The sequence below is a fragment of the Dreissena polymorpha genome, chromosome 12, assembly GCF_020536995.1.
Source record: "Dreissena polymorpha isolate Duluth1 chromosome 12, UMN_Dpol_1.0, whole genome shotgun sequence".
NCBI classification, from domain to species: Eukaryota; Metazoa; Mollusca; class Bivalvia; order Myida; family Dreissenidae; genus Dreissena; species Dreissena polymorpha.
The window spans coordinates 35,626,033-35,642,943 of record NC_068366.1 but is presented as its reverse complement, the minus strand read 5'-3'; the positions used below and the strand labels follow the sequence as shown (position 1 = coordinate 35,642,943).

At 32.4% G+C, this 16,911-nt stretch overlaps 2 protein-coding genes across 2 annotated transcripts in view; one reads left to right on the top strand and one right to left on the bottom strand.

Annotated features, from left to right (window-relative positions):
• LOC127853018 (adhesion G-protein coupled receptor D1-like) overlaps window positions 1–16,911 on the bottom strand; it is a 155,525-nt gene that overhangs the window by 10,575 nt on the left and 128,039 nt on the right. The window lies entirely within an intron of this gene.
• The window catches only part of LOC127852521 (trafficking protein particle complex subunit 10-like), a 22,760-nt gene continuing 21,964 nt past the window's right edge, over window positions 16,116–16,911 (top strand). The window contains exon 1 of the mRNA XM_052386478.1: window positions 16,116–16,132. Within this exon, the coding sequence (XP_052242438.1) occupies window positions 16,116–16,132 (17 nt within the window). The remainder of the gene's footprint in view (window positions 16,133–16,911) is intronic.

Here is a 16,911-nt window from a genome sequence, read left to right as displayed (position 1 = left end):
TTTATTGCGTCGCTTTGCTTCAGTTTGGTCTTTTTTTGATAATGTAGATTTTGATGGGTACTGAAATGTTATTAGTAACACAGGTACTACTTATTTTTACACATATGAACACTATGTTTATAAAGTCTAGTATTGTTATTAAATGGTTGCAGTATTTATAAATTGTGAAAACATATATGAACAAATTCAGGTGAATTAAACATAGACTTGAAATCATGTTTGAAACGTTGTGTTCTGTTTGCCAAAGTGTTTGTGACAGGGTAAGACTATTGTGTAGCCAATATATAGGAAACCTGTTCCTTGTGTATAATAAAAGACTCGGGCGTATGGAAAATACCTGCATTTACACATCGGCTGAATAACATGAATATCGTGTACGTTCAGAACCCTAATTGATAGATTAATTAATTCTGTGTTTGAATAATATACTTGCACAAATACATACGCAATATAGTTCATTGACGCTAAGATTGAGCGCAATGTTTTATAATCTTTCCATACTTAATGTGGTTTCCAAGGTGTCTGAATAAACATGGATTATTTAATATAATGCGTTCACCATTTCTTTAAGTTGTATCATCTGTGCATAAGTAATGTTCCTTCCAATGCGTCTGAATTAACATGGTTTGTCCTATATAATTTGTTCTCAATTTCTTAAAGTTTGATCATCTGTCCATACTTAAGGTTCATGGGGGGGGGATAAAATTCATTAAAACTTCGCTTTGGGTTTTCTTCATTGAATGTGGTACAATATGGTCAAACTATATATCATTTTAAAGCTAAAGACGGATAGAATAACATAAACACATTTTTGACATTCAATATTTGTGTGCTTTATTCATATTTTGGTTTAAAACCAATACATTTTTACACTAATTTACAAAATCTCAATCTAAAGTTAGGAAGGATATGCACTACCTTAAGTTGAATAAATACAAAGCTATATACATATACAAGGTCAAGTTAGCAACATTTCACAGAAAATTATTGTCATAAAACAACAAATGAGTTTTTATTCAACTGCTTTTTTTTATATTAATATCCTAAACAAAGTTCTAAAAATAACTAAAACGTAACTACTTTTTAAAAATCCAGGTATGGTGGATAATAAGAGTCACAATTCTATTTCAAAGGCTTAACAATTTTGTTATTTACCTCTTAACCAAATTGCAAATTTACAACCATATCAAATTGAAATAGATTGCAGACGACATATAAAATTGTCAAGGAATATAAAGAAATTGGCAAAACGATTGATTTTATATTTCGATTCCTTCTACTCATTTTGAAAGCGTGGCCATCGCTGTGATCCGTAGAAAAACGTGCAAAACAAATAGGTCGAAACCACGTGCAGTGGTGAGAAAACCGGGTATGTGTACCGGTATACACATACCTGAGAAAACACATGCCTATTTTGACAGTTGGGTTGCAACTAGTAAAACAACTATTAACATTAATAAGCAAGAGATCGCACTAAATAACAGAACTGACCACGTAGAGATATCATCACTTACCCTATTTCAAATATTTTCCAGCTGAAAATCGTCCGCCCCCACACGTCTTTTTTAGTTTATTTGTATTGTTTTTTATGGAGCCGAAGTGGAGCCAAAGTGCATCAGAATATCCATCCAAATTCCGTTGTTTTCACTTTCGTTATTAAAAACTCCGTTTAAAAGAATTATTTCTACTTTTAGATTGTTAAAGCGATGTATTATTATATATTATCAATAGAATAGTATACCGTGATGAATTGAACGGAGTTACGTATCGATCTTTCTGTCAGTCTGTAAGCGTACTATTTTATGCGCAATAATTAAGTACATGTGATTCGACAACGATTGTAAACATTGGTGAAATGCTTCGTACATAGTTATTCTTTTGAGTTTTATGAGGTCTGATCGTGCAGTTTGCAAACATTAACGGAAAGATTACAATCCAATGCATTTGTCATCGTCAACCGTTTGGAATGTCAATTAGGCGATGAGTGAGTTTTTAGCATGTTTCTTTCTATTTTATTAATTTGAAAATGGCTGCCCCCATGGTGATGAAATGACATGTGTTCGAGTTTTTATATTTCTAGATATGTAAACTTTTTTTACTATTTAAGCGTAACTTGCCCTCGTCAATGTTGATATTATTCACTAGTTATATAATTTTCCGCTGAAATACGTGGAATAAAAATGATTCGGATTTTTGAAAATAATGTATATTTTAGTGTTAAAATCGCTTTGTATTTTGATTGATTTTGTGGATGTTATGATACGTTGATGTACAAAATTGGTAGCAGTTTAAAGGAAAAACATCCTTTAAAGCATATATGTATACATTTTCAATGTGGCATTCTTCCTTTAGTCAAATTTGAGTTCAATGCTAGGGGTCCCTCATTTTTCAAAATGAAGCCTCTACATGAACCTTAATGTGGTTCTGAATTAACTAGGTTTTATCACATATAATGCGCCACTCATTTCTTTCAGTTTTATCATTTGTCTATAGTTAATGCGATTTCCAAGGTGTCCGAATTAACGTGGTTTGTCCAATATAATGCGATCCCCATTTCTTAAAGTTGTATCATATGTCAGTCTTTAATGTTTTTTCCAAATGCATGAAGTAAGTTTTTTTTTCCAAATTAATCCTTTTCCAATTTCTAACAGTTTTATCATGTGTCCTTTCTTAATATAGGTTCCAATGTTTCTGAATTAACGTGGTTTTTCTAATATAATGCATTCCCCATTGCTTAAAGTTGTGTTAATATGTCCATACTCTTTGTGGCTTTCCATGTGTATGAATTAATATGGATTGTCCACTATTATGCGCTCCTAATTTCTTAAAGTTTTATTATCTTTCCACATATTATGTAGTTTCCAAAGTGTCTGATTTTTCATGGTTCTGTCCAATATGATGCGCTCCCCATTTCATGAAGATTCATCATTTGTCAATTTATTAGGTTATGTTCAATTAGTCTAAATTAACGTGGTTCTGTCCAATTTTACGCTCTACCCATCACAAGGCAATTGCTAATTTGTCCTAATTGTTTACTTACATATACTTAATATGTCTTTAAAGGTGTCCTAGTTTACGTGTTTCTGTTTTATATAACGCGCTTCTTATATATTAAAGATTCATCATCTGTCCATACTCAATGTGGTTTTCAAGGTGTCTGAATATAAGTTGTTCCTTCAAATAAAAATACGCTCCACGTTCTTTTAATTAAAGATTCAACACCTGTCCATACTTAATGTGGTTTCCAATATGTCTGAATTAACGTGGTTCTGTCCAATATAATACGCTCCTCATGTCTTGAAGAATCATCTACTGGCAATACTTAATGTGGTTTCCAATGTGTCTGAATTTATGTGGTTCTGTCCATTACAACGCGCTCCTCATTTCTTTAAGGCCAATCATCTGTCAATAGTTAATGATGTGGTTCCCAAGATGTCTGAAATTATGTGGTTGTGTCCGAGTTAATGCGCTAATCATTTGTTAAAGATTTACATCAGTCCATACTAAATGTTGTTTTCAAGGTGTATGCATTTACGTGGTGATTTACAATATAATGTGCTCTCTATTTCTCAAAGATTCATCATCTGTCCATAGTTAATGTGGTTTCGAAAGTGTGTGCATTTACATGGTTCTGTCCAATATAAAACGCTTCCATCCTTTAATAAGTCATAATCTGTCCATCATCATTACTGTGGTTTACAGGGTGTCTATATGTATATGTTGAGAACCTTAATTGATAGATTAAACATTTTTTGTTTTAATAATATACTTACACAATAATGTTCATAGACGCTTAGATTGAGCGCAATGTTTACAATTTATTTTGATTCGTAAACAAAGGCCCGGCCGAAAATACATGTCAATATATTAACATAGTAAGTTGCTCATATATAATAAGTCTGACGGTCGTACTCTGACCGGAACACTATGGATATGTTCATCAGTTTCTTTGGTAATAAATATTATTATCTAATGTTTCAAATATACAGCATGATTTTGAATTTTGAAGTATTTAAACAAAACATGGCTAGTTTTGTTCATACTGTATTGTTTGAACTTTTTGTTTGAAGTAGTGCGATAAATTTTTAGATATTTTGACGGGATCTATAATACTTAGGAATACATGTTTTTTACATCAGCATAATAAGAGCATTCAAAAACAACGTGATATTCATCCTCAATAATTTAAGGCTGCATAAAACACAGTTGAGCGTTTCTCGGATTAAGTCCTTGGGGTATTGTCCTCTCTATAAATAATGTGTGAGAAGACAAACGTAATTTAGCAATACAGTCCCAGTGCCTTTTATTTCTAACAAAATTAAGATATGATTATTTTTCGAATGCTGGCTTCAGTTGCTTATATAGACACTTTTCTCTAGATGGTGTGACACCAACATTCCAATTAGTGATTTAATGGTCTCGTTGTTTTTTAAGTTACGGGATAAATTAATCAGTGATAACTGATTCAGGGAATAGCCATTCATCGGTAAAGTTTGGCTAAAAATGTTATGTGCTTTCGATGACCAATTGTTTGCGTTATTTGAACAATCCATTTTTATCTCTGTAATAAGTTTATTCGTTTAAGAATTCAAATATCTCGGTTTACGGAATATTATTTCAAAAAGTAATTACGATTCTGACAAATCTGTCTGTATACACATTTCATCAAAACAACTTTGGTAAAGACATATATTCATGTAAAATATCTAATATGCATGTTTTTAATTGCACATATTAAGAGGCTAAACCGTCGATGTGACTTAACATATTTCTTCACACTTCAGAAATAATTAAGTAGAGCTGTCGAAGTTTATGTATGTGTCTGAGTCTAATTGCGGCTTAGCGCAATGTGAAACGAATTCCTTTTCGTGAAAAATTTAGGCAGCATAGCCCTTAACTAATCAGACAGTTTGATTACCACAAAAACGTTATTTATTTGATTTATTTTATTTAACACATTAAATCGGACAAAACCACAAAAACGTTATTTGTTTGATTTTTTTTATGTAACACATTAAATCGGACAAAATGTAGCTCATAAACCATGTACCCCATTAACCCCGTTTCGTTGGTCTGTCCGTCCGTCCGTCCGGAGCCATATATTGGTGCTTTGGCGGATTTCATTGAAACTTGGTATGGGTATGTATATCAATAAGAGGATGATGCACGCCAACTGGCATCGTACACCATCTGTTAATAACGGAGTTATGACCCTTTTATCTTGAAAAAATGCTTTTTTGAGTGTCAAATATAAAACTTTTGTGTCCAGAAGCATATTGGCAGGGGATATCAATTCAACGAATTTGCTTGTTCCATCCTAATTTTACGAACCTGTAAGATATGTTGTCCCCTATTCAACCATACAACGTCTATGACACCACTATTAAAAATAATTAGCAATAACGAGCAGCTTAAATACCATATCGTGATTATCTGATACACACGTTTCTTCAAATATGTAGAATTCCTTTTCAAAATGAAAAATGTGTGTTTTGATGCATAGTGAAAATAATAAGACAGACATAAGAATACACTTGCAATATTTCGTGATCACGATCTTATAAAATCGCTAAGGAAAATAATATGTTTACAGATTGAATTCGTGATAAAAACGGCATAGAGGCAAAATAAATTATTTCTTTCGGTACAAAATGTCATCGTCTGCCATCACAAGCATTTCATCATTGTGAAGACACGGTCTTTCTAATAATTTAATACACGTCCTTTGTTGTTATATCACGTTTTCGGACCATTAATTGGAAAACCAACCCGGATGAGATTTGCACAAGTTCGCATAGTTTGACGACATATCAGTTATTCAACATTCTTTACTACTATTACATGGTTTTGGACAATTAATTACAAAAAGAATACGGATGTGATTTACAAACGTTCGTCTTTTTTGACGGCATATGGTGTTCTTGTATATTGTCGTTATTATAATTTTATTAAAATAAAATGACACGAGACGATCAGATCTTACTTCCTAAGAGCGACACATTTCTAGTGTATGTCAAGCATTCAATGAACCTTTTATTGTTCGAATCACATTCCTTGATAACCGTAAAAAATTGAACCGATAATGTTTGAGAAAATATATTCGATTTGTTTCTGCGTTAAATACAATTAAGTTTTTGTTTAAATAAAATATAATATGTATGACTATATGAAGTCTTGACAACGAAAAACTTACATACCGACATCTTACATAATCTTGTTGTTTTGGGATCCCCTTAACGTATTTGTCAGCACTTTGCAAAATAACGGTAATTTAATATGTAAATGAACACTTGATTTCAAAAGTTATTTTACTAGAATATAACAACAGGAACGCGTTTTGCAATAGCAGAGACATCAACAACAACTACTTAAAGTCATATCAGTTTCCATGGTCTTAAACAACGTCATACTAGGATGACCAATCCATGATTAAAACGTTCCTGGAAATGGTTTAATACAATGGGCACAAAAACAAAGGACCGTCAAAAAATAAACCAGAAAGTACGTTTTATATATTTTTCTTTTATCATGTTATCGAAAACGTTGTTATAATACTTAATTTGAAAAAACCGAGACTCCATTCTTTGAAATAGTCAGTCCGAGATATATAAAACGATAAGCAGGCTGTTTACTTTATTTCAACAAAATAAACGACTACAGCCACCGTTTATTCACGCCGGCTGATGGAAAAATCACCTTGCCTTTATTAATAAGATAAGATTCAATATTGTAAAGATTTCAAGATTTATTTACAACATTTCCAGATGGTTACATATACTTCACTTCTGAAACACTTTTTATCAGATATTTCAAGTCTTTAAAATGAAGTATTAGATTATATATTGCAAGAGCAGACATACATCTTGTAACCGACCAATACAAAAACGTCAAAAAAGTAAAAATGGAACGCACAAAGCTTAATCTAGCAATAGTCATCACGTTGCCAAAAGGGTTGATATTATATGTTTCTGTACAAAGAGTGGATGAATAAATCTTCACTGAATCGCACTACATTGCCCGATTAAAAAAAATAATGCGAAATATGTTGAAAAAAAAACATATAAAACTTACTCTCTCTGTAAAATTATCCGTGACATTTAACAACATCCGGTCCTTAGCGCCACCTCTGAAGTAGAATTCGCTTATTGATCAATGCATCGCAAATAGGAGGTGGCGCCCGTGATTTACGGCCGTGTATTTGATTAGATGGAAATACACCCATGTGGATTTTGTTGTAAAAAATGTACAATCGCTGTTTACGTCGGTGTAATGTATATTCGGTTATTAGATACATGAAATCGTATTAAAGACACCGGGTAACTATGCATTTATTCAGTATTATTAATGTTATCTGATCGTGAATATCTGCATTTGAACGAATTGTACGTAGGCGATGAACAACTAATCACTCATGGTATTTAACTTATACTTACACTTAAATAGATTGTTGAATGTCATTTATACATTTTTTCGAGTACTTTCTTGTGGTCTTAAAATCCGTGGTCAACAAGGACCCGTATTCACAACAGTATCATACACTTCGTATTAACATTACTTCCTTACATTAAGGGAAGTAAATTCATAATATGTCTTACGTCTATCAAAAACATGCTAAAGGAAGAATTATTATGTCCTTAAAATGTCGTCAGAATCGTTTACTTAAGTCATGTACTTCATCGATCAAATGTTAAATTTTAAAAGTACTGTCTATGTTTTAAATTTATGGCATTATCAACTGGCTGGCATAACTTGTGATGTCCGGTTTTGGTTTGAATACAAATTTAAGATTACCCCGGAAAGTTTGGTTTGGCCGCCAGGTTTCATGACTCGTTCAGTTACATTATGAACCGGATAAATTGTTTTATCCGGGTTTAAAATACAAACTATTAAGTGTCACTATCGTAAATAACCTGCCAACTTAAGCAGCTAGCATAATAGATATATCGGATGTAAATAGATTGCAGTAAAATACTAAAGAAAGTTAATCGTATGTATCTTATCTGTAAATCTAAGCGAGCGATCATTACACTATTCGGTAATGTCACCTTCTAATATCAATAATTTTTATTTACTGACAATTAACTAACTTAACCCAATATGATGTCAAAAATAGACGGATTGATGGACTGTCATCGGGATATACTTAACGCTCCGCCTGGGCTCCTTTTAGGTTACAGTATTCTAAATATTTTGGCGCCCACTGATGTTCTCTCTAAAATTCATCAGTATTTATTTGAAGACGCAATTCTATGGTCACTTGCAATGACTTTACTATTGTATATTTCTGTGTGCATCTGCTACGCAAAATATGGTTTTGTACTAATAATTCACATTTTTGATTTAAGGTTTGAAACTACACGAGAATTTGACAGTTGGCGGGAAACCTTCATTAACTGGAGAGAAGCCGGTAAAAAGATTACCGGAAAACAATACACGTTGATTTGAGTCGAGTTCTTTCTTACATACAGAATGACCATTATTTGTTATGGTTTAAATCATTTTGGCTTGGAATGCTCTTTAAGAAAAGGTATGGTTATGAGGATCTCTATGCGCAACAGTTTGAATTTATTTTGTGTTTAAGTTGTTGCTTTTACATTGAATTTTTAAAGAAATATTTTAATATATTGTGACCTTGTCCTCGGATGAGCTAAACATTAATGAACATTAACAGGTAAATCAGATTGTAAGATTATATTTATATTTGTGGGTAACCCACTAAATTAATGTCGGTAACTAAACAATAAATCCCCTGTCAAGGCTTTAAATACTTCCTTTATTACTATTGTTAGATTTTACAGGTTGTAATTTTATCTGCTTTTATCGCCGTCTGACGTTATCCATATTAATACAATCCAGCTGCCTTTGCTTATTTTCTATATTATCTGTGTTTATACCTCTTAATAACAGTCACCTTGTGTACATTCCTCCTGTAGCGAATCTTGCATTTTATATCGTTCTTCATACACATACTATTAACATTATGTAATGGTACCATTGAAGAACAAAACAGATATATAAAGAATATAAACTGTGAATCAATGTAATGGTGGATTGGTCCCAAGCATTAATTACTCGTTTCGATGACAAATCTATTTGGTTAAGGCACCACTTAGTAGTGTTTCTGATGTCATTGATGGTAAATAAAGTTGTTTTAATTTAATTTCATTTTATCATCATAACTAAGCTAGTATACATCTGCTATCGTATTAACGTGATGGAAAGCCTTTCATCTGTATTCGAATTTGTTTGCGAAAGTACAATTTATGTTGAACAATGCATGTTTTTAGATTGACACACGTTTTACAAAGAATTATTTGAAGGATAATATAGACCACATAACGTCTTGGTTGAAAAGTTTCCACTCTGCAGGCTACACTTTCTCTGCCCGCTTGTAAATATTTTGAATACATGGATTCATTATTCCGTGAAGGTTTGTTTAAACGATAAAATATTTATTTTGTCTTCAGAAATCAATTATTTTCACCTAAACAAATTCAAGTATATATACCGTACACTTCCCGGTTATTATTGTTTAATTATTTGCAGCCGCTTTAATATTAGAACAAAAGGCAAGTTATAATTGTAAAAAATACGAAACAAATGACATGTGTATATATCGTCAATTAATATAATACCTATGGCAACAGTTTTGGCTGATTGCAATTTTAAAAATATAAAAAAAGCAAAGTGGACTTTGTCAAATTATAACTACATTCATTTGATATCGCGGCTTATATTTCTTCTTATTGTTGTATCCCAAACCCTCGCTCATATAAAACTGTACTTTAATTATAGAACAACATTCCTTGTCAATGCGTCTTTTGTGATATCGATGTAATATTATATCTAGGCATACACAAGTAAATTCCCTGTTCCTTTTCATATGAAATGTATAAGTTTGTAATAAAATATATTACTTGTTCACCTATGTGTTTACTATGAAAGGTTAATATTTGTTTTTGAAAATGCCGTTTGTTGGGTTTGGTGTATGAATTATAGGCTTATGACTCGTATGTGTACATTGGCTAAACATGTTATAAGACAGTCACACGAATTTGATGGATACTAAGATTAAGCTACATGAACAAACGACGCATACAAGCAGTGTTTTTTAAAGGTATTTTTTTGACACTTTGCTGACATGCTTTTTCATAAATACATAAACCAATAAATACATACAGATATACATTTATAAATATCGTATCGTTTCGGGACAGTTACTAGTTAAGTGTTTGTAAAGAATTGTCAGAATATGTGTGTGATGGAATAAAATATTAACCCCGAAACACTAGTCATCGTATGCATTGTATTCTGTATATATCATTCCACTAAAAAAAAACTATGTCACACGGAAGAAACAAAATACGATTTTTTAAATCTATACCACGGATTTAACTGTATTCATAGTCGACATCGATATCTACATGTTTCCGTTCAGACCATCCGTTGTTTCGTATTGTCGATCTCTTGATTGCAAGCGCGATAACGCAAGAACACAACACGACTGAGCGAAATCTCACGAGAGAACGCGACATCACAATACGAAAACACTATTTCCATATCATGATCTTCGTCCGTTATTTCATGATTTCGCTCGATGTTTTCGCACATGTATATTAATAGCAAAAGCGAATCGAGATCGCACAATTTATATTACTATATTGCATATTTGTTTTGCTATATGACATCGGGATTTTGCTATGTATAACGAGGGCTTTAATAAGAAAACAAGTTGTTATGGCTCGGAGTTACGTCGAGAAACAACGATTTGAGATTTCGCAGTAATAGTCGTGATCACACATATTCGGAAGCTTTCATAAATACCATTCCGTACATTAACAATAATGGATATAACTTGTTTAATAAACAACTAAGCGGCATAATGAGGGACGACTAGTAGGTCGTTAAACACAACTCACCAATGATGTATTTATCTGGCATAGTTATAGCGTAGAAAAGTGCATATGTAATCAAAGTTAACACTCCTTTTCCAGGTTTTCGATATACATGTGCAAACATAGTGCACATGTATATTGTAAAGGACCAGAAATAATGCGAAAAAAATGCTGTCAAAGAATAAAACTACATCTTTCGAACACTAAACTCATGCATCTCGTTTTGGTTGCAAGGTGATTTCTTATGGAGGTGTGAATGTAATATAACTATAAAACGTATGATGATTTATTCACGCGGAAGATGACTTAAAATTGTCGGGCAGTTAATTTGCGATTTATGCGGCCGTACGTAACCGTTTGGCTTGCCGTTCAATACCTATACCAATTATTAAAGCTTACAAATCGGTCTTAATCAATACAAACATGTTAAATACGCATTTTAATAAGTTTACTTAATATACATTCACATAATGCACAAAACGAATATGTTTGATATATTAAACAACACATGCTAACAGAATGATAAAACATCATTACATATAATCAAATGTGTATTAGAAAGTCACACGATTCGGGTATACATACTGCATAAAGCAACAGACACGTACTATTAAAAGATAATGTTTTGATCTAAGCTGATATTAGTTGCGAGTATATGATATAACAACACATTCTAACATAAAAGCAACACAAACATGGGGCATTAGTATTAAGCAGCTAACAATTTGACTTTTACACGTTTTTCAACTTTTAATATTGCTAAAAGTCATTTTAAATGTGGGCATGCTATAGCTATACATCGATTATCACTCGGTTGTTAAAGAGATTTACCTATGCGGTATTTTCATGAAATATTTACAAAACATACTCATACATAAGTTTTTTTTCTACATCAAAGCATACGATACATAATCTCTCTGATTGAAACAATGAAGCACAAACATACACAAAACAAGAGTTTAAAAATTGTAATAATATCCGTGATTTCTGATTATACATTAAGAGTGTATTTAAATATAATACAATATGAATTTTAATTATTTCAAAATAATTTATGTACATTTTTTATTTTTGGTTTTGTGGTCGGAATTAATCAGATCTCTTTTCTTCAGAATGGAAATAAAACCTTCAAAACCCTTCAAGACGGAACGGCTATTTCATACGACAGAATATTTTTTATACAAGTGGACATAAAGTTAAGTTTTCTGACATATAGCATTTGGATTTTAAATTTTTATTAAAGTCCTTGGCAAGTATATACTAGTGAAAAGAAAGTTATCTTAATAAAACATAACGTTTAAAACTTCTATTGCACTCCCTACACATGATACTTGTATTCATCAAGATCAGTCATATGACTTATCCACATTTATACGTTGCTTGTCGTTCCTATTTCATTGATTGCCAGATGTTTCTCGTTTGGTTTGAAGGTCGACCAGGAACGGATGCAGATTTCACAGGGATGGATCTGTTTCAGTGTTGCCTTAATCGCAATCACGCCGTTTCCCGTTCGATTCTTTCGTGACGGTATTCTTATTGTGAAAAAACAAAACATGACTTGAAATAAATCTTTTACGACATGTCCTCTGATAATCTTGAGATTTTCTATTCAGTGTTTATGTACACGTTCATAAACAATTGTTAAGTTAAAGTAGTTAACTCATTCATGTTCTCTAAACGTGTTAGAATATGAATTTTATCTGAACGTTTCGCATTGTAAATTGTTCGTAAGTTAAACAACATAACGACTTATAAATCATTCCAGATGGTAAATGAGTAAACGCTGAGAAGCGAATTACTTTAAGCGTATCACCGTATACGAAAATAGTTTTTAAGTTCTAAATGACTGGATAATTCAAATCAAACATTAAAATCATACCTCTTAAAGGATAAATTACTGGAGCAAGAGTTATTAATAGTCAGGTTTTTAATGTATTTCTCCACTGTTAACACACATGTGATTACCTGTCATAGGTATAGTTGCGTAACGTTTCAATAATTAACAATAGTTGATGTTGTTTATCTAGTTATTTTTGTTCTCATATTTTTAAATCATGATGTATGCCTTTACATAAGAATAACTACTTTAACAAATATGAATGACTTAACGAAGATAATTTGTAATAATTCAATATGCGAACATGTCACATATCCTAGTGTGTGTCATTTTTTGATATTCATGAACTGTGTACACTAGTTGATGGCATTTTGAAATTAAATTAATTTAATGGGTAAATATTTGCACATATATGTTAATAAAATGCGTGTACATTTCTATAAGTATTATCTTTTTCATAAAACCAACTGCGTGTTTTTATGTTTATATTGTGTTCATGTGTCGTTTTAATTATAATATAATGCTAATTACCAGTGAGAACAAACTCGTCATTGATTTGTTTCGGCGCCTGATTCTTTCCGTCTTGAGGCCATTTCTAACCTATATAACGCAAAACAGATATTACCTTATATTTCTTTTGTCAAATGATTCTGTCGAAAAACAAAGTAAATGTCATTGATTTCGCAAAAAAAGTTTCTTGTCATGTATTCAAGTTTCAGCAGAATTTAGTATGGTAAAGTAAAGAAATTATAAATTGCTAGTTTGAGAGGTACATGGTAATTAATTGCAATCGTGCAAATCAAACTTGATACCGTATCGCAACATTATCACCACCATAATTTGTTTCCGCTTATCAGTTCGTTTACCGGTCTAAAAAATTGTCATGTGCAGAGCAAATAGCAATAATCGAAATTGCATATATAAATCGTGATTATATTGGAACAGAAGAAGATACAATTTTAAGAAATCATAAGGCGTTTACCTGTCCATTCAAAATGCAGTTGAATACGAAGATATAAACGCCCTGCAACAAAACGTCAACGTTATCAGAGGGGATAATAACGTGATAGTCAAGATGGCGACGTCCATGTCGATACCGGTCTTTTTTGCCGGTTTATATCCTTTATTAATTTTGTTTAATTTGTAAGTGACGCTTACTTTCCAGCCATATCAGGAAGAAAGTGATGAGCGTTTATTTCGCATTAATATTCGCTTTATACCTCGAATTTTTCGCAACGAGAGTTGTGATTTTGTGTTCCCGCTAAGAAAGTTCGTAGCGAGTAAAGTCGAGATATAGTTCGAATAATAATACGACACATACAACTTTCATGCTGATATGGCTGGAAAAAGAGTGTTATTAAAAATATTAATTAAAGTTATAACGGGGTTTAAACGTCGAAAAATACCTGTCTTCGCATGGATGTCGCGATCTTGACTATCACGTGATTACCCCGTCTGGTTAAAACAACAAAGAATTTAAAAGCTTATATTTCTTTATGCTGATGAAATATTTTACGTGCCTATTTATAAAAATCATAAACCTTTGAAAGAAGTTAGTAAAAAACTTGAACGTTATTATTAACACTTTTTTAAATTTGGACCTGTTGATGAAAGGAATAGACGTTTGCAAGAACACAAATCTTGATGAGAATATGCGTACGCGGTCGAATGCATATGTCAATACTGGTATGGCAATCGTTGATATGGCAAAAGGTACTCATAAAGTGGTTCGATGTATTATGCATACCAACATGGAGCACGTTGCAGACTGCGAACACATACTGCATGAATGAGGCCGACTCGTTGACGAAGAAGATGCCGAGAATCCAAGAGACGCCCGTCAAAGGCACGAGAACGCACAGAGACCAAAGAGTTTTTCAGCAAACAGTTAGCTATCACATTGACACGTACTTAAAACGTTTTTTAACCCCGTACAATATCAACAAGTTTTCTTAAAAAGTATAGTCATTAAAAAACATCTAAAGTATAAATATAAAAGGTTCTGTCACCGAAAAGCATATTGAAGGTTACAGACACATATAGTCGAAAGGGCTTTGTGCAAATGGACTAAACAAGTTACTGTCCGATTAGTACGAACATAGTGTAATTACTTGATTTACTCTGCTGGCATCGCGTGCTATCGTGTGTTTTTTTTTGCATACATCGTAATTAATTGTCTGATTTCTATGTTGATGCTAGTTTTGTATTTTTGGCAGGTTGTATTTTATAATGAAACCAGTTCTGGATATTGTAATTGATTTGCGGAGTTGGGCTATTATGCACGTGGTGCACTTAACTTTTATAACAACGATATGTGTAATTATCTTACTTGATCTTGTCTTTAATTGGCTTGTCTACCATGGCTTTTAGAGCAAACATTTTCTTGAACAGCAGAATCAATTCAATGACGTTGAACTGAAAGAGAACAAAACAACACAGCATACGTATACATGTAGAAATCGAAACTATTATTTTTTCCTGTACGACACACAAATACAGCTTGTAGATTTACTGCATCTTTGTTAGTAATGAATTCATGCACATTGTTTCATTTTTTTCAGATTTCATTTTCATCTTCCTTGAATCTAAGTTAGATATTCATCAGTAAACAATTAATTACCAGTATCACGAGTAAGGCTGGTCCAACAAATGCCTATCTGAGTCCACCAGATAGAGACAGCCAGCAGCTGGAAGAAACTGCATTGTTCATATAGGTCTTAAAACATCGCTGTATTACATAACGAGGCACGTAAGATTACTATTTAAAAAAAGTAGCAGATTCGTGTATTTTTAGATTCGATTATCGTTACTTATATTACTAGATTTTGCAAACTACTGCTTTTTTCACCGAATAAGGCTATAAAAAGGTAAATATATAATAACTATGTCGGTATATATGTGAGCATGGTAAACATACTAATGATCATCGCCGTATCCTTTTGTTTTTGTGATAGCAAGTGTAGTTCCAACTATAATTACAGGAAGACCTAAAAAGAAACAAAGAATACTCGCAACAACATGAAGCCATTGTGATAAAATACCATTTCATGAATAACGATTGAAAAACAGGTCCATAAAATAGCGGCATGTATAAGATATATGCGCTTAGAAATGTATATACATATTGTTAAAATTAACAGATAATAAAATGCGTTTACCCCATGCAAACACTAATAGTTTGCTGAGTATGGAAGTTTGAGCAAAAACTAGAATAACGTCTCTCGCAATACCAATGCCATCTGCAAGCATGAGGCAAAAGACGACAGTACAGATGTAGTGCAACGCAGCCGCGATTGCCGTACATGCAATCTATAAAAACGTTTATGTATATTCAATAAAAATGTCTACAATACATTATACAGATAAATAATACAAATAATAAGATGTTACACTCACAAACGTATAGCTAAAATGATGAATATTTGGATACATATTTATAAACAATAAACCTAAATAACTGCTGCGTTTATCAAGAATACAAATAACATATTGTTTTGAACTTTATAAGTAAACACGACTTACACTAGGTATGCTGTATGCTTAAACTATTTGAACCATTATTTCAAGTAATGTAAATTATCCATTGGTATTGAGCATGAAGCAATGAACGCGTCAACGCTTGTCAATCATATTGGAACTAATCTTTAAATGAATATATTTTCTAACATGGACCACGTGTGTTTAAACATTTTTTGCAAATTTCGTGCATGCTGGGGAAAGTGTTCATGCCAATTGCCCTTCCAATGCCAACCTTGTTTTCCGTACGATCAACGCCTCCAAGGAAGATCGCTTAAGATATAATAAGCGCAAGGATTAGATTCAACAACACAACAGACCTGTCGCTCCGAACGTATCTAAAACAGTTAAAACAATTTGATACGTTTAATAACCATATATGCAAAGGATACGTACCTTTATTGTCGGAAAGAAAAACAACTATCACAGACAGATCACAATTTTACATTTAACATCTGAATGAATCTCTTTCATGGCCATTACATACGGTCATTATAACGAACATAACAAACTCTATGAATATATGACATAGTTTTGTATCAGCCACGAATTACCTACACAGCAGTTTTGAATCTTGACAATACGTTACTTCTTTTTTTTACCAATTACAAGAGTTACCGAGCGAACAAGAAATACGACAAACATAGAACGAATGACGGAAGG